The sequence below is a fragment of the Ceratotherium simum genome, chromosome 7 (genome assembly GCF_057802395.1).
Source record: "Ceratotherium simum simum isolate JZ-2026a chromosome 7, ASM5780239v1, whole genome shotgun sequence".
In the NCBI taxonomy this organism is placed as follows: domain Eukaryota; kingdom Metazoa; phylum Chordata; class Mammalia; order Perissodactyla; family Rhinocerotidae; genus Ceratotherium; species Ceratotherium simum.
The window spans coordinates 19,890,429-19,917,218 of NC_141906.1; the positions used below are offsets into that span (position 1 = coordinate 19,890,429).

At 37.8% G+C, this 26,790-nt stretch overlaps 1 protein-coding gene across 6 annotated transcripts in view; it reads left to right on the forward strand.

Moving 5' to 3' along the window:
* Positions 1-26,790, forward strand: part of SBF2 (SET binding factor 2) — a 522,324-nt gene that overhangs the window by 482,379 nt on the left and 13,155 nt on the right. For all 6 annotated transcript variants that reach the window (XM_014782916.2, XM_004418425.3, XM_087433230.1 and 3 more), the window contains 5 exons: positions 2,447-2,631; positions 7,275-7,451; positions 9,551-9,652; positions 10,693-10,878; positions 26,171-26,297. In XM_014782916.2, coding sequence (XP_014638402.1) covers positions 2,447-2,631; positions 7,275-7,451; positions 9,551-9,652; positions 10,693-10,878; positions 26,171-26,297 — 777 coding nt within the window. The remainder of the gene's footprint in view (positions 1-2,446; positions 2,632-7,274; positions 7,452-9,550; positions 9,653-10,692; positions 10,879-26,170; positions 26,298-26,790) is intronic.

Genomic DNA, 26,790 nt, shown 5'->3' on the forward strand with positions numbered 1-26,790 from the left:
AGTGAGAAGGAAATGAAAAATTACTTCTAATGATTTTTCCTTTATCAAATTTATGTCATATTTTATGCAGTTTTGCAATGTATAGCTTAATAATACTGCTGTTAAAGTTTTCCTTCCTGAATAAATACAGAATCATTTTTCTTAATTGACTTGAACAGTTCTTTTGCTCAGGAAATAATATAACAGTAACTTACTACTCACTGTTTTTGTTATTACCGGGTAAAGTTTGCCGTAGTCATGAAGCACTTTTTCTGTTGGAGAGAAAAATATTACTCAAATTACAAAAGTATTATCTCTAATACTGCCTGTCATTTTGGTGCAAGTAAGGATTTTAGGAGAAGTCATTACTTCAATCATCACAAGCTGTACTTTTAGTGGCATTGGGTATTGTCACAGGATCATGAATTTTTGCTGCTCATAACTATCTGTTTATGGAAAATAAATGTAATTTCCAAAAGAAAAAAGAAGATAGTGTGGCAATGCTTAATGCTCTACTGCAAAAACATGCCCTTAGTTATTCCAAATGGTTGCTAGAGCTTTATTCCTGATGCGATGACCTTGCTCAAAGAACAAACGTGTTGCACAACACGTAGCATTTGCCAGTCAATCAGCCTTCCCGAATACAAGGGCCAATGCATTCCTAACATTTACCCCCTTCCCCAAATTTCTTAATTTTATTCTATAAATTTGTTTCTCACCAAATGACAATCTTCAAAAGCTTATTCCATTTGGTATAATTTTTTAGTGGCCCTCTCTGCTGTGCTGTCCATTTCATTGTGCTTATGATATTTATAAACAGGTGCTGAAGTGTCATTTAACAGGCACTCAGTTCATCTTTTTTGTGTGACTGCGCAGCTTTTTATTTGTTAATCAAATCTTCTACTTTTATTACGTTTACATTTTTCTCCTATGTTAATTTAAAAAAATAAATAACCTATTCTTCTCTTACTCATTTTTCTCTGATGTTTGCTGCTGTATACATTTCATTCCTCCTTCTGTCTTTAATCTTACCTACCAGTGCATGGGTACAGAGATAAATGTTTTACTCAGTCAAATCCCAAATCTTCAACTAAGGCAAGAGTCCGTAATCAAGGTACTGTATTATCCGTCCTGATGTGTCACTCTTTCTCAGCATCTTCGTATGAAAGCCTGTGTGTTACAAGTGACTTTTTTCACATTTGTTTGTCAAATTATGTCCTTTATTCCCATCCACATTCTGAATTTCTTCTGTGATTCCATTTACAAAAACTTGCCATAATATCTAAGACAAACTTATAGGTATATAGAAAGATTCATCCATGTTAGGCAGAAATCACCTACAAACCCTTTTTTGGGAACTGGTCTCCTGACCCTATAAATGCTTATACAGAGAGAAGTAGATGTGACATTATCATGGTGACTTTTAGTCACCTAGAAACGTGGCTTGATTTAAGATCTGGCAAAGATTAAAGTTTCTCAAAGAGCCTTTCCAAATCAAGAGAAGAAAACCCACTTCAGAGAAGCAGTGGCTGTGTCCTGTACCTCTGTGACCGCATCACTGAATGAGCACCATGGTCTATGGGCACTTATAAGGGGCTCTGTTGTTTTGAAGGTGCTGCAGTTCTATTCAAATTTGAGACTTAGTATATGCCTTTGTGTTTGGATATTTAATATTTAGTAGTCTCCCTTGCGTATGGAAATCCTTGATTCTCCTAATTAGTATAATTAAGGGCAACTTATAACAGATTTTTCTAGCAGCTTACCTTGACCTTTCCCTTAGAAGATACCTGCTTTTGACTGTAAATTTTAAATAAAACCTCCTAAGATTCAGTGAAATGCATATTACCAAATTTATAACTTCTCACTATTTTTCATGGATACTGGGAAAAAAAGACTATAATATAATCTTTACTAGTTTAAAATTACATCGTTTTGGCATGATACACAAATATTAATTCTAAATCTAGCCTCAGATTTTAGTAGGTTTAGTAAAGTTCTAATTTATTTCTTAATCTTGATTCTTGTTGAATTGACTGACTAAAGCAGAAGGATGTGCCTTACTTCTTTCATGAAGCCCTGAGAAACTGAGTCACTCCACATTCTCCTCCCCAGGCTTCAGTGTGCCTCCTGCTCCCATTTCTTGTTTCCCAGTGTCAGTGCACTCTTTCTAGTTATGATCTCAGTATTTACTTATAAATATTGACTTTACATTAAAATACAAAAATAGGATTGACTTGGGTGACTTCTTAGGTCCCTCTGAGCCTAAGATTGTATGATTTTGAAATGCTATATTAAGTAATATTTATATGTTACAAAAGTAAATGACAGATAATCAATATGATCATTATTACTTAGATAAACTTGCTGTTACCTCTAAAACTGTACCTATAGAGCATGCATCTTTTTCCCTGTTCAGTGGCATTCCCACATCAAATTATCTCACTCAATTATTTTGGCTTTTGTGAAGGTGTATGGGCAAGTCTTCGCTCTAGCACTCGCCTGATCAGCTCTCCAACATCCTTCATTGATGTTGGCGCCAGGCTGGCAGGCAAGGATCACACGGCCTCCTTTAGTAACAGCACCTACCTGCAAAACCAGCTCTTGAAACGCCAAGCAACCCTTTATATATTTGGTGAAAAATCACAACTAAGGGTAAGATTTCTTTTTCTCACTTGGAAACTTTATGGATACATAAAGGTAGTTTATAAAACTTATCTCATAAACCAGCTTTCCTAGAAATTTTTTTTTTGCACCATGGATTCTTAACCTGGAGTGAATAATCAATCACAAAAAAAATTTTAACTCATATGTATATATGTATATCTACCATATACTTATATTTATATATACACACACACACACACACACAGGTACATATGCATATTTATTAGCTATGAAAATATGTACTTATTTATAATCATAAAAAAATCAGCATAAACATCAGGAATATTAGGAAGTATACATACAAAAAAGAAATAAGGCTTATTCAGGCTGTGATTTTCCACTCTCTTAGTTCAGTTTCTGTAGGAATCTGTGCCCATGGCAAAACAGGTGGTTTTGTTGTTGTAAACCTATTGATAAATAAAGTTACAGCAAGGTAGAAGAGGGGAAAGAAGAGGACTGTGGCACTACACAGGCCAGGGGTATGTTTTCTAAGTTAGGTTTTTTAAAACTTCGCAAGGCTGTATATACAGAGACACTTGTCCTAAGACATGTCAGAGAATTCAAAATATTAAATGCTAATCAACTTTATTCTAACTTTTAAATTATTATGCTAAAGAGCACTATGCTCAGGTCCCGTAAATTGGAAAGATAATCTCTACCTCCAAAACCAACAGTAATTCCTCAGGTTTAATATTTTTGCAATTCACACATTACAAAATAAATTTCGTTACTGCTGACAGGTGTATGGGAAATAAAAGTATTTGTTAATTCAGAAATCCCCTCAGAGTTTAGTCCAGTGCTCCAGTCAGCACTGGACAATCTAGACAGACCTTCAGTTGAACTGTGGAGCAGAGGCTGTGAGCAGGATCCCACATGCTTGGTCCTCAAGATGCCAGTGACTGAGTCATCTCTTCGGAGGCAAGCTGCCTTTGCCAGCTCTTCTCCCACTGCCTGGACTGCTGCAATCGCTTAGTCACCAATCTCTAGGGTAAAGGACATGAAACTGCTGGGTAATGCTCAGTTTTTAAATATGCACACGTGTCTTCTGATACAGCAGATAATTTTATATCCAGAACATAGTTGGAACACTTCAGCAGCAATCCAGGGTTGCCTGCACAGCCTCCTTGGCACCAATGTCTTTTCCAGAGCAGAGACTTTCCACACTTCAGCACACCGCTTATTCATGATCTGAATCACTCCCCAAGATTTGTCTGCTGAATGCTCACCTCTGCCATCCCCTTCGCACATCAGTCCTCAGATTAGCTGTGTGATCATGCACATATGGGTAAGAAAGACTGACCTCTTGAGACCCTTCCGCCTTTCCTCCCTCTTTCCCTTCCTCCTTTCTTTCTTTCTTTCATCAACAAAGCATTATATTTAAAAAACATAGGGGCCAGCCCGGTGGCGTAGTGGTTTAGTTTGTGCGCTCTGCTTTGGTGGCCCAGGGGGTCGCAGGTTCGGATCCCGGGTGTGGACCTATGCACCACTCATCAAGCCATGCTGTGGCGGCGTCCCACATACAAAATAGAGGAAGATGGGCACGGATGGGCACGGATGTTAGCTCAGGGCCAATCTTCCTCACCAAAAAAAAAAAAATAGTAAAAATAAAAAGCAAACATTTAAAATAAATAAATAGGGCCAGCCCGGTGGCCTAGCGGTTAAGTGTGTGCGCTCCGCGACTGGCGGCCCGGGTTCGGATCCCAGGCGTGCACCGACGCACTGCTTCTCCGGCCATGCTGAGGCCGCGTCCAACATACAGCAACTAGAAGGATGTGCAACTATGGCATACAGCTATCTACTGGGGCTTTGGGGAAGAAAAAAAAAAAAGGGAGGAGCGTTGCCAATAGATGTTAGCTCAGAGCCGGTCTTCCTCAGCAAAAAGAGGAGGATTAGCATGGATCTTAGCTCAGGGCTGATCTTCCTCACAAAATAAATAAATAAATACATACATACATAGATACATGCATACATAATTCCACCATCCTGGCACAGTAGTTATTAGGATTTCTGTATACTCCCTTCCAGTTTTGTGTTTTGTTAATTCAGTCGTGTCCGGAGAGCGTGGGTCCATATCTGTCTGATGTGTGCCACATTCTAGCTAGCACAGTGCTGTCTCGTTGCAGCTCCACACCTTTTTCTCCCAACAAAGGAAACATATAGGAAAGCAAGTAAGTGAGGGTGACTTATTGTAAATAATCTTAAACTGGTCTTGTTTACCTTCTTTTTTTTTTGAGAGGAAGGTCAGCCTTGAGCTAACATCCATGCCAATCCTCCTCTTGCTGAGGAAGACTGGCCCTGTGCTAACATCTGTGCCTATCTTCCTCTAATTTATATGGGATGCCACCACAGCATGGCCTGACAAGGGGTGCCTTGGTGCACCCCTGGGATCCAAACCCGGGCCGCCAGCAGCACAGCGCGAGCACTTAACCACTACGCCACGGGGCTGGCCCCTTGTTTACCTTTTTTAATTTACATTCTTTAATACCTTATACTTAGTAATAAATTCCTTATGACCTTGAAGTGTGTTTCAACACTATGGTTGATGATTCCTGGTTTATAAGATAGGCATCCCTAGCTCAGGTATAGTTGGGAAATGGAAAGGAAGCTAGTTTTCCTGAAAAGTAAACCATTTTTTATCTACTGTAAGTTTAAAAAAAAAAAAAAAAACTAATAGAAAAGAACCTATTTATACTGCTAAGTTCTTTATCTCAAGCCATAACATTTCCATGTTGTATAATAGTCTTTTTTTTTTTTCCCCAAAGCCCCAGTAGATAGTTGTATGTCATAGTTGCACATCCGTCTAGTTGCTGTATGTGGGACGCGGCCTCGGCATGGCCGGAGAAGCTGTGCGTCGCCGCGCACCCGGGATCTCAACCCCGGGCCGCCAGCAGCGGAGCGCATGCACTTAACCGCTAAGCCACGGGGCCAACCCATATAATAGTCTTCATAATTATTTTAATGACTAGGTAACATTCCATATTGTTGGATAGTTCAGTTACTTTCTTTGTCTTCTATATGTAAAATTGCAGTCATATTTTCAAGCATATAATTTTTTACTGAGATACAATTCACTAGGGTTTTTTTTTTTCCCCTATGTTTTAGATTATTTCTTTAGGGTTGCTTCCTAAAAGTGGTATTACTACGACAAAGGAACTTTTTTTTCTTAATACATGTTGGAAATGCAATTTAAAGAAAAAAAAAAAAAAACTTGGAAATTTTTGCTTTTTATTTTAAAACTTTAATAAGCCTTTAAAAAAATACTCTGAAATAACCAATATAAAACATTAAACGGAGGCTGGCCTGGTGGTGTAGTGCTTAAGTTCATGCGCTCTGCTTCAGTGGCCCGGGTTCAGATCCCAGGTGCAGACCTATGCACTGCTTATCAAGCCATGCTGTGGCAGCATCCCACATATAAAGTAGAGGAAGATGGGCACGGATATTAGCCCAGGGCCAATCTCCCTCAGTGAAAAGAGGAGGATTGCCAACAGATGTTAGCTCAGAGCTAATCTTCCTCACCGAAAAAAAATAAAAATAAAATAAAATAACATTAAACAGACCCTATGTATAAATCCTTGGCGGTTATTTTAATTGTGGTAAAATACAGATAACATAAAATTTACCATCTTAACATGTACAGTTCAGTAGTGTTAAGGACATTCACATTGTTGTACGACTGATCTCCAGAAAGCAGTTTTACTCTTAGAAAAGCAGGTCATCCAGTAGAGTAATTTGGGCAGAATGTGAAGAAAGTGGAAAGAATATGAGAAAATTAATTTACTCTCTGACAAGAAGTTAGAGAACTTTTAAATCTTCTTGAGAACTAGGCAACTAGATAATCAAAATAAAATATACCAATGAGCCATCAGTGTAGCTCTCTTTAATTACAAGTGCAACCTCACATAGAATAAATTCCATATGTTTTAAAGATATAAATGATAAAAGTACTCAGATTAATATAGATTGATAGTGAAAAAATATTCTCCCAAAGCTAGAAATCAACAAAGCCTTTCATGTTTTACAGTATATATTTTTTCATTATTGACTTTAAAAGAGTAACTACAATGTTGTAGTCTTAGGGCAGTGTGACGGTGATTTTTATTTCCTTCTCAATGTTTAGCTCTACTTGTTTTTCATTTTTACAATGACTATGTCTTACTTGCATAATAAGAAACAAATATGTGTATGTCTACTAACTTTAATTTGTAGAATTCTGGAACCTTAGCAGTATATTACCTTTTAATTACGATGTGCGTCTTAGGGAGACTTAGTTTACAGTTTTGGATTAATCATGCTGTCCATGTATCGTTGGTTCCTATTTAGACTTTCAGGTTCATGGCTTTATAATTGGCTTATATTCGGTGTTATAAGCTCCATCAGGTTCCAGCCTACAGTAGTCTCTTCAAGTGCTCAGAATGACAACAAGCCAAGTCACACCACTAGACTTTACTGAATGGTTCTTTCCAGCAATCCTGACACATTAGCCACACAAGATTGACTTTCTTGATCCATTGCAGCCTCTGCAGCTGCTTGGCCTCAACTAACTGTATATCACTAAGCACTGCCCTGTTGAAAACATTGATCTTTTACCTATAGCACTTCATCAACCTAATTTTCTGCATCTTCATCCACAGAACTTCAAGTTAGAATTTGCTTTAAATTGTGAGTTTGTTCCTGTTGAATTTCATGACATCCGACAAGTGAAAGCCAGTTTTAAAAAGCTGATGAGGGCTTGTGTCCCAAGCACCATCCCTACTGACTCAGAAGTGACCTTTCTGAAAGCCCTGGGAGACTCTGAGTGGTTCCCACAGGTAATATCTGGAGCAGCTTGCCTTATAACTCAGAGGAAGAGAGGTGCAAGTGGATATACAGAATTCACATTTGAGAAAAAGATACTGTGTTCCCCCACTACCTGGTATTCTCTCCTTTATCGTGTGCCCTCTATAAAGGCCTTTCAGTACCAGGAAACTATGATACAGGAGATGAGGAGTAGAGTTCTTCATCCTTGGGTTTTTATCACTCTGTAATTGAAAACTTGGTCTCCATAGGATGCTAAGGAGGAGAGCAGTATTTTTAGATGGAAACTTTTTGGTACACAATAAATTTAATCAACATATATTTTATAGGGCTCCTGTTCTGTTGTCAGCAGAGTGAGGATCCAGGACAGAATGTGATTTCTAAATGATTCCAAGAGCTTTTCCTTCTTACTTTTTCACCTTCCATTTCTCTCTGCCTGTTCCATGTCTCTAGATTCTAGATTCACCCCCAAACCAGCCACCAAAGGCACATTAGATGCCCTGAGGCCTACCTAAGGTTTAGTAAAACCACATATCCTTCCTTCAGCTAAGTCAAGCTTGGGATCTTTTTAATTGGACTCTTATTGTGAAATTAAAGAGAAATAGGTATACTAGCACACATAACCCACATTTCTTCCAAACCACAGAAAGAAAGGTATTTATGACATGCATGTTTTAGACGCTGATCCAGACATTTGGCCAAGAGCATCTCTGCAGTATAGCCTTCAGCCTCGTCTCTGGGCCTCTGATGCTATGTCCATTATTCCTTCTCTCCTGCAGGGGGTTCCCAGCCCCTCTATCCCCTACCCTCACCCACCTCCAAGCCTCCTGCCTCTCTTGAGGAGGAAAGGGGTTGTTTGCCATAGTACATTGGACTAAAAGGCAAAAAATGCCGGAAAATGATGTAAGTACTCAGGGCAGTGACTATTCTCAAGGTACGTAAACTATAGAATAACAGCCACATGTACAGTTAGCTATAAATCTATATCAAGGTATATTAATTACTATTAAGGCAATTCATGATACTTTGAGTACCTATGGAAAGAGCTGATCAATACTCCTTTCTGTCCCTAAGCTATAAGCCCAAGCCCCAAACTGTTTCTACCTTTCAACCTATCTGTCTGTGTTTCTGGTACATTCTATGTTCTGCTCCTTCCTCCACAGTGAATCCATACCAGAAGTTAGTGACTAAAAACAGTGGAAAACATTGCCCCACTTGGGATGTTGGCATTTTAAAAGTTAACTCAGAGCAAATGCTAAGCCCAAGAGAATTCAGGCCTGGTAATAGCAGTGGTTTAGGAACAGTGAGGAGCTTCCTATTGCTGGAGAGGACATGTGCCTTCTTCCTGTGTTTAAAATAGCCTACCTCCGTGTAAATTGTGGGGGTGTTTTGTTTTGTTTTAGTTCAGAGTTGGATACATTCTACAAATTATGTCAAGTGATGCTTAAAATATTTTTTAAAATTAGAATGTTACACATTTGGCTTTGAAATCTGTGTGCTCTGCTCACACCCTATTATTCATTAGAGACTTTGAGTCAATTGCCTTTGCTTAAAAAGCTGAGCACAAATGTAAGTTTTCTTCCCGTTTAATACACAGTACAGACAAATGGGTGCCTTTTTTTTAAAGATATAACTCGTTTACCATAAAATTCATCCTTTTAAAGTGTACAATTTGGTGCTTTTTAGTGTATTCACAAAGTTGTGCAAGCATCCACCACTATCTAATTCCAGAAAAATTAAGAATATCTGAAACAGAACTTACTACATCATAGGGAAACAAAATTTAAGTCCAATAACTATGTTAGGAGAGCCACTTAGAATCTCTGTCTTTTCCACTCTGGAATTATAGCTCTTCTCCTTTGGGGGGGATCATGTAAGGTCGATTTATTTGAACACATTGTTCACGTATCACTTGAACACATTGTTTTAAAATATGTAATTGTTTAATCTTGATTTTGACAAAGAACTTTAAGTATTTATAACTTATGTGGTTCTTCTTTCCAAATACTTTATCCCTAACTTGTTTGATTATCTGAGGTTGATAGCAAGCCTTTCTGTTCTTTGTGCTCTGAAAGTGTTTGGTCTAATTGTGGCCTCCCTTCCTATCTCTTAGCTTCACAGGATAATGCAGCTGGCTGTGGTTGTATCAGAAATACTTGAGAATGGTTCCTCAGTTTTGGTCTGTTTGGAAGAAGGCTGGGACATCACTGCACAAGTAAACTATTAAAACATATTTTCGGATGTTTAGTTTTATATTTGTATTTCAATTCACTTGTTTTTAAATTCTGCAGATGAATCTTTTGTGTAATGACTAATGTGTTTACAGACAGAGAAAGTTCTGTGTTAAACACCACCTGGTATCCATCAGAAAGCTCTGTGCCATGAGCTTCCAGGCCCTAGATAGCATGGAGCTCTGGCTCAGTGCATCAGGCTCCCTCACCACATACACAATGCAAGCATGCAAATGGAGCCCCTGACCCAGCAGTGTAGGACATGGACCATCCTTCCCGGGTTTTGTCAGTCCTTTCCCTGGGTCTCTATAAGCCCCTCCTTTACTCACTCCAGAGTGAAAAGGAAAAGTATGAGTATAAACTACAGTAAGACGTTAATCTACACCGGCCAAAAAGTAGATGTAGGTTTAAACTGATCCTCTGACCTCATTAATTAACCTAGGAGAAGGCCACAGTCAACAGACTGGCCAGGTAAGGATTAAAATCTTACTTCCCTGAAAGAAAGCATGTAGCCAAAAGGAATTTGAGTTTTAGTTTTTACTGGAAAGTTTGCAGAATTATTTTGATTGGCTGTCCTGGAGCAGTTAGGGAACAAATTTGCTGTCCAGGTAACTTTGCTTGTGAATTAGCTATCATTAAAAGAAAGTGCTGGGCCGGCCCCGTGGCTTAGCGGTTGGGTGCGTGCGCTCTGCTGCTGGCTGCCCAGGTTCAGATCCCGCGCGCGCACCAACGCGCCACTTCTCCGGCCATGCTGGGGCCGCATCCCACATACAGCAACTAGAAGGGTGTGCAACTATGACATACAACTATCTACTGGGGCTTTGGGGGGAAAAAAGGAGGAGGATTGGCAATAGATGTTAGCTCAGAGCCAGTCTTCCTCAGCAAAAAGAGGAGGATTAGCACGGATGTTAGCTCAGGGCTGATCTTCCTCACAAAAAAAAAAAAAAAAGGAAGTGCTTTGTCTTAGCAACAGGATTTTTTCAGGACTGAAAGTAATGAAGTGTTTATCCTGTTTGTGCCCTAGGTGACATCCCTGGTTCAGTTGCTCAGTGATCCCTTTTATAGGACACTTGAAGGCTTCCGGATGTTGATCGAAAAAGAGTGGCTCTCTTTTGGTCATAAATTCAGTCAGCGGAGCAGCTTGACCCTCAACTGTCAGGGTAGTGGTTTTGCTCCAGTCTTCCTACAGTTCTTAGACTGTGTACACCAGGTAAGTAAAGCAAACTTAAATTGACTTGATATGAAGGAAAGAAAAGAAAAGAGCTAGCATTTATTTAGTATTGCAGTGCTGTGCGAGGTACCTTCATGTCAGAACTCTGATGGGCTTAGCCATAAGATCTGCCAAAATCTTAGCAGTGGATTTCTGGGAATGGAGAAGAAAAAGAAATTAGTTGGTTTCTGAAACTAGGACAGCTGAACTGGCTATTGGGCTGGCCCCCAAGTGAAGTGGCCAGCACTCTAAATTACCATCTCTCGAGAAGAGGAGCAAACTTGGGCTTGTTCTCCAAGAAGGTTTGACCTAGGGTAGAATGAGAAAAATCTCTCGGTGATTGCAGGGCCTGAAATCCAGCGCGTGGTCTTCCCTAGAAGACCTTCCCTTGGAACGACCCTAGCTTGTGCCTGGGAATATAGGAGGTAGAGCTTAACTCCTAGAGAAAGAATCAGGACCCAACCAGGCAAGCCTGTAAGGTTGAGAACACTGGCTCAATTCTACTGAGTGACCTAATCAAGGCTAATCAAGGGACGAGACAGAAACCCAGGTATATAATCCAGTGTAACCCAGTGGGAGCAGAGGTGGGGAGATGTGAATGCTCTAGGCTCCCTCCTACCTTCATTTCGGGCATATCAGATATAAACTTACTAATTGGGCTTGGTCAGGATTGGGCTTGAGAATTGCATGGCACTGGGTTTGCAAGTTGAAGGTATTGGCACCGGTGGCTAAATTTCATCTGCACCACAACAGTGAATGGGTTCTGGCATGTCAAACATATTTGTCAGAACAGTGAGCCTCTTTGAAATACGTTGGCCTCAAGTATCTGTTGGAAGGAAAGGTGGAAATGTTTTCAGGAACCAGAGTTGGAACTAGTTCTTCTGAAGAGGCCAAGTTGGTATGTGGTTATGTTTTGTTTTGTTTTGTTTTTTATTCTATTAATCACTTGATCAACTTTATAAATTCACTACATAATTTTTAAAAACATTTATTTAAAGTGTATACTTCAGTAGTTTTTAGTATATTCACAGATTGTGCAATTACCACAATCAATTTTAGGAGATTTTATCACCCCGAAAAGAAACTCCATACCTATTAGCAGTGACTTCCCATCCCCCGACCCCATCCCTCACATACACACACTGGTGGTCATGTTTTTGATTGCTCCAATCAGCTTCTTAAAGAAAAGACCTATTGAATAATTTCAGTTGATTCTGTCTGAGCAGCATCTGGAGAAGCTGGTCACAAGGTTAAACTTATACTTTTAAACTCTTTGCAGCAAGTGGTATCTTTGTTTCCTTTTTGAATGTTAGCCTTTTTATTCATACTCCTTTTGGCAAATAGATGAGGGAGAAGTTTGGAGCCCATTGTCTCTGAAACAGAAAGCTTAACTGGGACAAAAGGAAAGGAGCAAGCATCTTTTGTCACTTCTGGAGGTGAAAGCATATGAGTTTTATGATCTTGTGGTCTTACGATGCTTACCAAATGCGCTGGGCTGTTTCCTGCCTCCATGCCTATATACTACTACTAACAATCATTACTAATATTTATTGACTGCTCACTAGGTGCCAGGCACTGTTCTCAGCACTATAGTTTATTTCAGGATTCTTTCTAAGTCTTTTCCTGACCCCATTTGTATTCCTAATGAACCATGTACTTTGGTAGCATCTATAACACTAGAATATATTTATTTGTATGTGTCTGTTGCCTTCTACTTAAGCTGAGAATTCTTGGGAACAGGGACTATGTCATATTAGTCTTCATATCCCTGGTATCTAACACAATTATAATTTCAGTCTCTGGAATGTAGGAGACACTCAATAAATATATATATAATGAATGAATAAATGAAAATTTGAATGATCTCCTTCTTCAGCCTTGTTCGGGCTCTCACTACCCTTCCTCAAAACAATCTAAAATATCCTAAGTAGAATTGCTGACAGAAACTTCTGAAAGCTCAGATACAATGCTATTATTTTCTTTCACAAAAATCTTTAAAACAAAAGCTTTCAGTGGCTCCATGTTTTAAAGAATTACTCTTCCTCATATCCAGTTTGAATATAATAATGTCAGATTTTCCCTTGAAAGGTTCGTATGGCTCTCACTGGAGGCCTATGTTCTGTCTCAGTAAGTACACTCTATTTTTACCCCTGCATTGAGATAATATCACTATTTATTCAGTTGAACACTAAATGAAGCAGTTGGCTTTCTAAAGATAAGCATATAAAGATGCTTATCTTTATTAAAATCACAATCCTCATAGTGTAGTGGTCACACTTAAAGAACATATAGGAACAGAGCAGGCCCCGTGGCTTAGCGGTTAAGTGCACGCGCTCCACTGCTGGCGGCCTGGGTTCGGATCCCGGGCGCGCACCGACGCACCGCTTCTCCGGCCATGCTGAGGCCGTGTCCCACATACAGCAACTAGAAGGATGTGCAGCTATGACATACAACTATCTACTGGGGCTCTGGGGGAAAAAATAAATAAATAAATAAAATCTTTAAAAAAAAAAAAAAGAACATATAGGAACAGAGACCAAATGAGGGAACATCAGAGTCACAGCTCCCATCAAAATCTGACTCTGAGGCATAAATTCAATGAGAGGAATGGCGGGTGGAATCACCCATGTAGACTTTTTTTAGTAAGAATTAAACTGAACCCTTGTCAACTTTGTTTTTTAATAAGAATTAAACTGCGAATAGGCTGTTTGTGTAATAAATTTCTTTTCTGAGTCTTTTAAGGTAGCATCAATAGGCGTATAGAAAATGTCTAATATTTTCAGTTTCACATATTTTTATCCTAAAGTTAACTTAAGGTTTTTTTTATTTCTGAAATAAAAGTTTTGTCACTTTCCTTTTTTATATATCATGTTGAGGTAACATCCTCAGATTTCACAAGGTAAAATAGAGTTTAAAATGAGTAAGTTTGACTACTGCTTCTACCAGTGAGGGATTAAGACTCTAAAGACAACTTCTCTCACGGAAAATAATTATAAAGCCTGGACATGGGGAAAGGATACTTTTCAACAAATGGTATTGGAACAACTGGATATCTGTATGGAAAAGTATGAACCTTGACCCTTATGTTATTCATGAAAATTTATTTGAAATGGATCATAGACCTAAATAGCTAATATCAGAAAATAAATGATAAAAGAAAGAATCTTAGAATATCAGGAAGGAAAAAAGAACAACAGAAAGCAAAATACCGTAGACTTTTCTTCTCCTCTTGAGTTTTCTAAATTATGTTTGATAGTTGGAGCAAAAATTATAACACTGATATAGTTCTCAATATATGTAGAGGAAATAGTTAAGACAATTATATTATAAGTGGGGGAGCATAAAGGGATGTGAAGGGAAGCAAGGTTTCTACACTTCGCTGACACTGGTAAGATGTCAACACCAATGGACTGTGATAAGATGTATAAAGTAATACCTAGAACAACCACGAGAGACACTGTATTACGAGAGACACTCAGAAACACTATAGATAAATCAAAATGGAATGCTAAAAGAAAATAATCCACAGAAGGCAGGAAAAAGAAAAGGAAAAAAATAGAACAAACTGAAGACAAAAAATAAAATGACAGACTTAAGCCCTAACATATCAATAATTACGTTAAATGGAAATGGTCTAAATATACCATGACCTAACTATATGCTGTTTATAAGAAACTCACTTCAAATACAAAAGTATTGTTTATAGAATTTTTATTCATAATAGCCAAAAGCTGGAGGAGGGGAGGGGCCAAAATGTCCTACAACAGTGAATGGCTAAACAAAATGTGGTACATTCATACTATGGAATAATGCTCAGCAATAAAAAGGAATGAACTGTTGATACATGCAACAACTTGAATGGATCTCAAGAGCATTATGTTGAGTGAAAAAAAGCAATCTCAAATGGTCACATACTATATGATTGCATTTATATAACATTCTCAAAATGACAAAATTATAGAGATAGAAAATAAATTATTGGTTAGAGATAGTGGGGGGAAGGGAATGAGTGTGACTACAAAGGGGTAGCGTGAAAAACAAACCACATGTCCATCAACTGGTGGACAGATGAATAAATTCTGGTATCTCTATACAATGGTGTACTACTCAGCAAGCAAAAGGAATGAATATTAATATACACAACAACCTGAACAAATCTTAAAATCATGATCAGTGAAAAAAGCTAGGTAAATCTCATCACAAGGAGAAATTTTTTTTCTTTTTATTGTATCTATATGAGATGATGGATGTAACAAAACCTATTGTGGTAATTATTTTACAATATATGTCAAACCATCATGCTGTACACCTTAAACTTATACAATGATGTATGTCAATTCTTTCTCAATAAAACTGTGGGGGGAAAGCCAGATAAAAAAGACTACACACTATATGATTTTATTTGTAGGAAATTTTACAAGAGGCAAAACCATAGTGACCAGAAACAGATCAGTGGTTACCTGGGACCAGTAGTCGGGGGAGAGGATCGACTATGAAGGGCATGAGCAAACTTTTTAGGATGAGGGAACTGTTCTGTATTCTGATGGTGGTGGTTACACAAATGTATACAATGACCAAAACTAATCAACCTGTATGCTTAAAATAGGGACATTTTATTATATGTAAATTATATTTCAATGAACCTAAAAAAAAAAGTTTAATAAGTTCTACATCTCACTAAGCAGGAGTTCCAGAAAAAGAAAACAGCAGCTATCTGATTTTTACAGAGAAAAATTTGTCAGTCTGGTGCCCAGAGAGTACTTATAAGCCTGGCTGCTGCTTTCTGGAAGCAGGCCAGGAAATGGGTCCAGGGAGATCCCAGTGAAGTGTGCAGATTTTTGCTTTTTCCATGCTATTTTCAGTTTCAAGCCTCATCACTAACCCAGTTGTGCCTGGTGTTCCAAAGTCCAGAGCTTATCAAGTTTGGTTTTTTTCAGAAAACAAACCTCTAATCTCTTGCTTGCAACAAGGTAATCACATGACTACATGGGGTAGTCACTGCCTCCATAGACTTACAGCTAGTCTTCATTTTTAGCCTCCTTTTCATCCCAATATATGTTACTCAGCACTTGGGCCTCTGAGTCCTGAGCCTTCGTGGGTTTACAGGGCAAACTGTTACCTTCTCAAATCATTTTCATCCTGCAGGCATCCCAGTGTAGCTTCTCATCTTCTATCATTTATTGCTATTCTTCTTTCTGTTTTCCATCTTTCAAAAATTTATAGAATTTTCTTGGCCTGCTTATGTCTCTCCTCTCATTCTCCCCACCTCCTTTTGGGTTTTTTACCTTTTAAAAATTCCTTTCCTTTAATTGAGGGAGAGTTGCAGCAGGCTGAGTTTGTATGGCTAAATTTGGCTTAAGTTAAATGCACTATTAAATGTGTTAAATATCCATGTTCAACTTGCAGAATTCTGCATACCTAGACATTAGAGTCAGCAAAAGAATCCACTCACAATGGGTAAGAAATGGGATGTTTGCATATAAGACGTACTGTCCTTGCAGATGGGAACATCATTGTGTCCCAAGTATAATAATAATTACTTGGAATGTAGCGCTTATATTTTACTATTAGAGCTGCAGTGAGATGGGTGGGAGTGTGAGTAGTCTAGAATGTTGGAAAGGAACCTGTATTCTGTGAGTACCTCGTAAGTGGTGTAAACAAAGCAATTTAACATAAAATAAAATGAAGTGTAAATTACCTTCTTGTTATCTTTAGAGTACATTACAATAGATGCTAAAACTATGTAATGTTAAGTTATGTAAAGCAACTTGGGGTATATATTTAATTTCTGGTAACTGTTTTTATTTTAAATAAGGAGTTAAAATTCAAACGTTCTATATAAACTAATTAGTTCTGAAATTGAAAACGGAAGTTGACTTTTAATGAAAACTCTATTATTTGCAGGTGAAACGCTTCACAAATTATAAAAAATAATATTAAGTGTCTAAAGGCCCCTTTAATATGATTTCAAATCTGACTGTACTATATTAAAAATTTTTTAATTAAAATATAAATTTTTAAAAATTTGCCTGAACCCTCCTTTGACTTACTACCCTCTTAAATAATAACCTGAGTGGAGACAAGTCATGGCAAAGCAAACATATGACCTTAATTGCGGTATTTAAAACATGCTTGGCTATGATAGGTATCAGCTTTGGTGAAGCAAATTATTTTGTGCTAAAAAGGGATTGTTTTTGCATTCAAAAACAGAAGACTATAGTTAACAGATAGTGCTTCTGACTCTTGCTGACTTAATTTAAGGTAGTGTTTCGTCATCTCCTACATGCTGGTTTTAGGCATTAGAAAATGCCTTCTTTGAATACCTTTCAAGTGAACACTAGTGCTTTACACGACCTTGGCTTTTGCCAGACAATTCGAGTTAGTGCTGTCCTCAGTCTCTCAGGGACACGAAACAAAGCCAGGCCCAACAACATTAAAAAAATAAGTGCAAAATTATGTAGCAGCAAGCGAAACTTTCCCCAGGTGGAATGTGTTTGCTGCTTGTTAACTATTTCTTCCATGGACGTATGCCTAAACTTGCCCATTAGTACTAATAGAGTTACAAAGAAAACAGATGAAGCACTGATCTTAAATTAGAACTGCCTCATCATATAAAAAGCCATTGTTTACGCCAGTATATCCAGGTGTCAGATGAATTATAAATGCTAGATCACTGTTTCATAATAGCAACATCTGGCAGATTTCTTGTTGCTTCTAAAAGAAATTGGCTTAGTTCAAATGATATCATTACAGGATGCTTCCTTTTCTTAAACTAGTGGAACCAAATTCAAAAGGAAAATACATCCAAAATACAAAAATGAAATTTACCTAAAATTTCTTTTTAAGATACAATACTATGGGGAAAAATATGTATAATGTGAACAAAAACATGAAGTATAAGAAAGCATTTCCTTTATTTCAGCATTAGAGTAAATCTGAGTGCATCTTAGAACTTTTTCATTATTTCCTACTTTGAGAAAAACAAATAACAGTTATAACTTTGCTTTTGAAGTTTATTCAAATTATAAATTGACTCGTTCTGGTCTGGCTTCATGATATGATTCTCCTCGCAATTACCATATACCAGCACTATGCTAGGTCCTATTCCAAAGCGAAAAGCTATTTGCCTTTTGAGGATAGGAGCTTTGCTTGTGAGCACATGTATGAGGAGCTAAGCTGCCCTCACACAGGTTGGCCACTCTAAAATGTATCCATTAATATTGACGCAATAACTCTAGCTAATGGAGTCATGGTATATTCAACAGTTTCTGGTATCTGCCTGCTTCCCATTCACTGAAACTAGCAAAAATTGACAGAATTCAAGCTATTTTAAAATCTGAGTTTGCATATCAGTCTCATTTACTAATTTGTTTATCTTTAACAAATTATTTAACCTCTCTGTGCTTCAGTTTCTTTATGTATATACATACATATATATATGTATACATACATATATATATCTCTATCTATCTTGGAAAGATTAAAAGTTTTATGTAGAGTAATTGACACAGTAGAAGGTACACAATTAACATTTGTTAAATCTTAACCTGTGAAATAGCAAAAACTAATATTAGCTGCATATTTTTCTAGGGTGTATCTTACCATATTCACAGTATTTCAAATGTTGATACCATTCTACATATGGTTTTTTGTAGTTTAATATTTGTAGTATTTGAAAGCAAAATCCAATTTGTATTTTATTCCTAAAATGTTCATCTTGCCTGGGATTTGAGTCATAGCTTATTTTTATAGGCCCTTAAATTTTACAAAGTACTTAATGGCACATGGGCAAAAAGTAAGACCCTATAAATTCATGTTTCTCCAAATTCCATTTCAGATTCTCTTCTTATAAAGAAAAAAAAAATTGGCAGGTTTCACTCCGTAATGGAAAACAAAACTAAAATGCCTCACACAACTTAGTCTTTTAAATCTGTATATTCTTAATCTTCATCAAGATAAATGCAAAATTATTTTGAACAACAGAATCCAGATGACGCCTGAGAAAGGCCTAAGACTGTTCGTCAGCATATTCGGGGAAATGTTCATTTAGAATTAATTTATAGGCTGAGATGCCTATCATTTCCAATTCTACATAACTTAATAAGGCTAAATTTATTTGAAGCAGACTTGCCTTTAGGCCCTAAAAATCTTGTGGCCAACAATAAAGAAAACTAATGAAATCAAAAGCTGTTCTTTGAAAAGATTAATAAAATTGATCAACCTCTAGCCAGACTGAGCAAAGAAAGATGACACAAATTACCAGTATTAGAAATGGGAAAGATGACATTACTACAGATTCTACAGATATTAAAAGGACCATAGGGAATATTATGAACATTTTTGCACCAATAAAATCAACAATTTAGATGAAATGGACAAATTCCTTGAAAGACACAAATTACCACACTCACTCAAGAAGAAATACATAACTTGAATAGGCCTATGTCTATTAAAGAAATTGAAATTGTAGTTAAAATCTTTCCATGCTGAAAACTTCAGACCCAGGTGGCTTCACTGGCAAATTCCACCAAGTATTTAGGGAAGAAATAATAGCAATTCTACAAAAACTCTTCCAGAAAATTGAAGTAAAGGGAGTACTTCCCATCTCAATCTATGAGGCCAGCCTTATCCTGGTCTGACAAAGACAGCAAAAGAAAACTATAGACCAGTACCCCTTATGATCATAGATTCAAACTTTCTAAACAAAGTTTTAGCAAATCAACTCCAGTAATGTATTTAAAGGATAATATACCATGGTCAGGTGGGGTTTATCCCAGGAATGCTGTTGGTTTCACATTCAAAATCAATGTAATTCACCATATTAAGAAACAAAAAAAGAAAAACCATGTGATCATCTCAATAGATGCAGAAAAAGCATTTGACAAAATATAATATCCATTCCTTATAAAAATTCTCAGGAGCTGGCCCGGTGGCGTAGTGGTTAAGTTCGCACACTCCACTTTGGCAGCCCAGGATTTGCAGGTTCAGATCCTGGGCGCCGACCCATGCACCGCTTACCAAGCCATGCTGTGGCAGGCGTCCCACATATAAAGTAGAGGAAGATGGGCGCGGATGTTAGCCCAGGACCAATTTTCCTCAGCAAAAAGAGGAGGATTGGCAATGGATGTTAGCTCAGGGCTGATGTTCCTCACTAAAGTAAAAAAAAAAATCTCAGGAAACCAAGAGTAGAAGAGAACTTCCTCAAACTATAAATAGTATCTATTTTTTTAAAAACCTACAGCTAACATCAGACTTAATAGTGAAAGACTGAATGCTTTCCCTCTAAGATCAGGAACAAGACGTGATTGTCTGCTTCACCACTTCCACTCAACATTGTAGTAAAGGTCCTAGCCATGTAATAAGGCAAGAAAATAGTAATAATAATAAAGATAGCCACATTAGAAAGGAAGAAGTAAAACTATCGTTATTCACAAACAACGTGATTGTCTATGGAATCTACAAAAAAAAGCTACTAGAATAAGTGAGTTTAGCAAGGCTGCAGAATACATGATCAAGATACAAAAATCAATTGTATTTCCACGTACTAGCAATGAACTGTTAGAAAATTGAAATTTAAAAATCATTATTTATAATAGTATCAAAAAACATGAAAGAAATCTAACAAAATACGTTAAAGACCTGGACACTGAAAACTACAAAATAGTACTGAGAGAAATTAAAGACCTAAATAAATCAAGAGATATCTCTTGTTCATAGATCAGAAGACTCAATATTGTTGAAATGTCAGTCTCCCCAAGTTGATCTAAAGATTCAGTGCAGTCACAATCAAACTCCCAGGAGGCTATTTTATAGAAATTGGCAAGCTAATTCTAAAATCCATATGGAAATGCAAAGGATCTAGAATAACCAAAACAACTTTGAAAAAGAACAAAATTGGAGGACTAGCACCATCTGATTTTATTATAAAGTTATAGTAATCAAAACAGTGTGATAATTGTTATAAAGATAAATAGATTGGAATAGTCCAAAAATAGTCCCACACATATGATGTATGGACAAGTGACTTTTGATGGAGGTGCAAAAACAATCAGTAGAGAAAGGACAGTCTTTTCAACAAGTGGTGCCAGACACTTGGATTTTCAGATGCAAAAAAAAATTAACTTTGATCCATACCTAGCACCAATATAAAAATTAATTCAAAAGGGATCATAGACCTAAAATGTAAGACCTACTACTATAAAACTTATAGAAGAAAACATAGGAAGAAATCTTTGTGACCTTGGGTTAGGCAAGGATATCTTAGATTCAACACCAAAAGCATGATCTGTAAAAGAACAAATTGATAAATTAGACTTTGTCAAAATTAAAAACTTCTGTTCTTCAAAAATCACTGTTAAGAAAATGAAAAGACAAATCACAGAGTGGGAGGAAATATCTGCAAATCATATATCTGCTAAGGGACTAGTATCCAGAGTATATAAAGATCTCTCAAAACTCAATAATAAGAAAACAACCAACCTATTTTTTTATGGGCAAAATATTTGTACTAACTTCACCAAAGATATACAGATGGCAAATAAGCACATGAAAAGATACTTAACATCATTAGTCATTAGGAAATGCAAATTAAAATCAGAATGAAATACCACTACATACCTATTTTAATGGCTAAAATTTTAAAAACTGACTACCCAAAGTGTTGACAAGGATGTAGAGGAACTGGAACTCTCTAACACTGCTGGTGGGAATATAAAATTGTACCACCATTTGGGAAAACAGTTTGGCCATTTCTTAAAAAGTTAAACATGCTTACCAACGTATGATTCAGCATTCCATTCCTAGGCAGTTACGCAAGAGAAATGAAAGCTTGTACCCATACAAAGACTTGTACATAACTGTTCATAGCAGCTTTATATGTAAATAACCAGAAGTCCAGAAGCAACCCAATGTCTGTCCACAGGTGAATGAATAAACAAATTGTGGTATATCCATACAATGGAGTACGACTTAGCTGTAAAAAGGAATTAACTACTCATAACCCAACAACGTGGATGCATCTCAAAGAATTATGCCTACTGAAAGAAGGCAGACAAAAAGGAGTACATACTTATGATTCCATTTACTATATAAAGTTCTGGTAAATACAAATTAATCTCAAATGACAAAAAACAAATCAGTGGTTGCTTGGAGAGGAGCATGCAGGAAGAGGCAAAAGGGGCACAAGGAAACTTTGGGGAGTTTTGGGTGACAAGTTCATTATCTCGGTTGTGGTGATGGTTTCATGGGTGTGTAGATACGTCAAAAGTTATCAAATTGTATGCTTTAAATATGTACAGCTTATTGCATGTCAATAATACCTCACTAAAGCTGTTAAAACAAAAAAATCTTATGCCTAACAAACCTCTAAACTCTCATTCATTCCCTATATCGTAAGTCCTTAGAGGAAGTCTCCTTGGCCTGATCCCATTTCTTCTATTAAAACAATACTTAACAGAAGGAAAAGGAAGCATGTGGATTGTGCCTTTTGGAGACCACTGTGGTGTGGTACAGCAGAAGAGTCTAGGTGTCCCAGTGACAAGGAGGAAAAGAAGCCAATGAATTGGACAGACTGAGTCTCTGGGATATAGGCCTAAATGAAGAAAGTATAATTTATCTTTTTTACTGGCAATCTAAGCACCAGATTTTGTCTTATGAATACAATCACGTCTTCATTTCTCATTGTGGTACAAAGACATTTCAGAAAATTCCTTGTGTTTCTTAATACAGATTCCAAATGTGGTTATCTAGATATTAATCAACCCAGCGTTCAGGTCAATCTGGTTTTTTCTTTCCATTGAAGAAATTCTCACATGCTTGTTGCTTAAACTGTTGCTAAAGAGTGAAAAAAAAGAAAAAAATAAGTTGTTCAGTATCTTCTCTTCCACTTCCAACAGACTTGACCAGTTTGAGGGCAGATTGTTTTTCAACCCAAAGCAGTTAGCAGCTGCAGGTGCCACTGTGGCACACAGATACAGACACACACACATACACACGTTGGTGCCCCCAAGCGCTTACACCTTGATGCTCTCTAAGCACCAGTTCCAGTTCAAGCCGGATGAGTGCCAGCGGCCTTGGAGAAGTGTCTAACCTTTCTAACGTAATTGTCGAGTGCAGGGTTTGTGGTGAGGCAGTCACGCAGTATAGTGGGCTGTGAAAGCATTTTTCCACTTGTAGAGGAGTTTTGCTTCTAGTCCTGGCATATGATCTCCCTGAAATGCCTGTAAGTTCAACTTAAGGTCATATTCAGTATCATTTCCATTCTACTTTACTTCAGAAGTCGGTCTTCAAAATTATAATCCTTAGCATATTAAATATCAGAATAATCAAGGAAAGAGACAGATATGTATGAGGCAAGTGGTTTCTATGGAGAACAGTCATTGAAAGAAAAGTTTTGTTATTCTGGAGCTTTGTTTAATAACGGTTTTTAAAAGAGTTTTTAGAACCTCTTGTGGACTGGGTCAGTGGTAATAGGCCTGAACTCTTCTTCCCCTGGAAACAGTGAGCCAGGGGGCTGGCCTGTGACTACCAAGGTTTAATCCAAGGGCTGCTGTTCTTGGAGCTCATTCTGCCTGAGCACATTGCAGATTTCTCCTCCCTGAGACTCTCAGATGGTAGGGAACCAAGTTCCATCCGCCTGGGCCTGTTTTCTTCTTCTGTCCTACCACCCACAATCTGTCACCCCCCTCCACTTTGTGCACACTGGCCCCTTGGGGTGGCACTATTGATTCCGAACGAGGAGCTTGGGTTTTTTTTCCTAAAAACCTGGAATAGGGCACGGTACCTAGCTATTCAGAGCCATGTCACGGTTGTCTCATGGGAAACTCTCCTGTCTTGTGGAGACCTGATGCGGCAGGAAGGGCAGTGACTCAGGTCGGGGAAGCAGCTCCACAGTATCCAAGCCCACTGCATAAGAGTCAAACTCTTAGTACGTCTTCCTGAAATCCATTATGTTTTCTATTACTTATGAGCTAAAATTTTAGTTCAATTAAAAAGCCAATAAGAAAATGTAGGGGGAAAAAACCTTTAATCATCACAGAAAACTAGGTTTCTAACCAGATGATGAACTTTGTTAAATCGATGATATTCGGATCATGACTATAAATTCCCATTGATCTATTGGGCAATTAACATATTACACATATGCCTTCTCACTTTGGCTGACCAAGTGTGAGTCTGCATTGCCAAATTAAACATCGAGAAGAAAGCTGGCTTTTAGCCTGCCTGCAGTGTTCATTTGGAACAGCTTTTAAGCAAGTACAATTATGACTGGAACTTATCTCAACCAAACAAAATTCTCTAACTGGTCATGAGAGATTATTTGAGCAATATAGAGGTGAGATTGTAGGTGGATTGGAGGGTGTCACAAGGTCATCAGCCTGACTTCTACCAACATAGGTGGCTCCAAAGAGTCTACATACAGCTGGCCTAAAGTATGCTATAGATCAGTGACCAAGCTCTCCCTTGCTCCCCCCTCCCATGTCATTCACTCATCCTTGTTCCTATGTCCAGTGACCTCACTGCCTAACTTACTGATGAAAAATTGAGATTAAAAGGCAAAGCTCCGCCCCCTCCCCTTGGCACTTGAACATATCTTTCTTTTTGCCTACTCTTCTATCCCTCCTCATTTCCAAGCTGTTTCCTGTTTCCAGGCCCTTAGCTTTGTTCATCTTACTTTCCCAGGGCCTTATTCCGTTAGTTATCAGCTCTTTCTCCACAATTTGTTCTTCTGCATTGCTTTCAGACAGGCACACATTTCTTTCACCCAGAGAACTCTTGCTGTCCTCCTAAACCACCACTTTCTCTTCTCATTCCTTTCACCACCAAACTTATATGGGTACAGTTTTTCTTGTTGTATTACACACTATTATACCACACGTACCTGAAAAGCAAGAACCATAACTTATGTTAATTTGTATCTGTCAAGTGCGTAGCACAGTATGAGGTAGTGAATGGGGCAGAGACCTTGGAGCCTAACAAGCCAGTGTTCAAATTTGGGCTTGCTAGTTACTGCTGAATGACCTTGGGTAAATTACTCAGTCTTACTCATCCTCAGCTTCCTCGTTTGTAAAGTGGGGATAATAATGCCCATCTTCAGAGGATCTGACTAGATGTTTTTCCAAAGAAGACATACAAATGGCCAATAGATGGGTGAAAAGGTGCTCGATATCATCAATCATCAGGGAAATGCAAATCAACCACAATGAGTTATTACCTCACACCTGTTAGAATGGCTGTTATCAAAATGACAAGAAGGAACAAGTGTTGCCGAGAATATGGAGAAAAGGGAACCCTTGTGCACTGTTGGTAGGAGTGTAAATTGGTGCAGCCACTATGGAGGACGTTCCTCAAAAAATTGAAAATGGAACTGCCGTATAATCTAGCAGTCCCACTTCTGGCTGTATCCGAGGGGACTGAAATGACTATCTCAAAGAAATATCTGTACTCTCACGTTCATTGCAGCATTATTCACGATAGCCAAGATATGGAAACAACCTCAGTGTCCATCGATGGATGAATGGATAAAGAAAATGTTATCTATATAAACAATAGAATGTTATTCAGCTATGAGAAAAAAAGGAAATCCTGCCGTTTGTGACAATATGGATGGACTTTGAGGGCATTATGTTAAGTGAAATAAGTCAGAGAAAGATACATACTGTATGATCTCACTTATATGTGGAAGCTAAAAAAGCCAAACTCATAGAAACAGAGAGTAGAATGGTGGTTGCCAGGGATTGGGGAGTGAGGGGAATGAGGAGATGTTGATCAAAGGATACAAACTTCCAGATACAAGAAGAATAAGTTCTGGGGATCCAGTGCATAGCATGGTAACTATAGTTAACAAAACTCTATTATATACTTGAAAGTTGCTATGAGAATAGATCTTAGATGTGCTACCACAAAAAAATTATGTGAAGTAATGGAGGTGTAACTAACCTTACAGTGGTAATCATTTCACAATAGATATGAATATCAAATCATTACGTTTGTATACCTTAAACTTACAGAATATTATGTCAGTTATAGCTCAATAAAGCTGGAAAAAATAATGCCTATCTTGCAGTGTTGCCATGGAGATTAAGTGAGATTATGTTTATAAAAACCCCTAGCATGGTGTCTGGCACATAGCAGGTGCTCAGAAAGGCTGGTTCCCTTCCCCCCTCCATCCATGGTAGGAATTCAATTGATTGAGTGACCAAATGGTCTCCTGCGTATTTCAAGTCAGCATTTAGTGGCATGGCATCTACTTTTTATTCGGTTTGATTCTTACTCTTTGCTTTGTGTGTTTCAGGTTCATAACCAGTATCCAACTGAGTTTGAATTCAATCTCTATTACTTAAAGTTCTTGGCTTTCCATTATGTATCCAATCGCTTTAAAACATTTCTCCTGGATTCAGACTATGAAAGATTAGAGCACGGTACGTGTTTGCATACCCTTGTCCCGTCTTTTTTGTCAGTTTTGTGTGATTTTAATTAAAAACTCTAATAACATAACTACCCCCAAGTATGGCCAGGCCATTTTAGTGTTTTACTCTGAACTATGAAAGTAGAGTGAATATCAGCAAGTCCCCAGATTCTGAGATTATGCACTGTGTTAACTCTTTGGCACTGCAAGTGGTCATCCCTGTAGCCCTTTTGAAAAGTTAAATCTGCTTACTATTTTAATATCTCATAGTGGTATCACTGATTGAGGAGAAACATTTGACTCAGTTTTTCCATCCCTGGTACACTCTGGTGGGAAAGGTGCCTGCCCTTGGAGGCAGTTTGAATAGCAGTTAAGGCCATGGGCTCCGGAGCAAATGGACGAAGGTTAAATCCCAGCACTCCCAGTGACCAACTGAGTACTTTGGACAAGTTAGGTACCTCTCTGAGGTTCCTCAGTTTCCTCATCTTTAAAATGAGGACAATAAT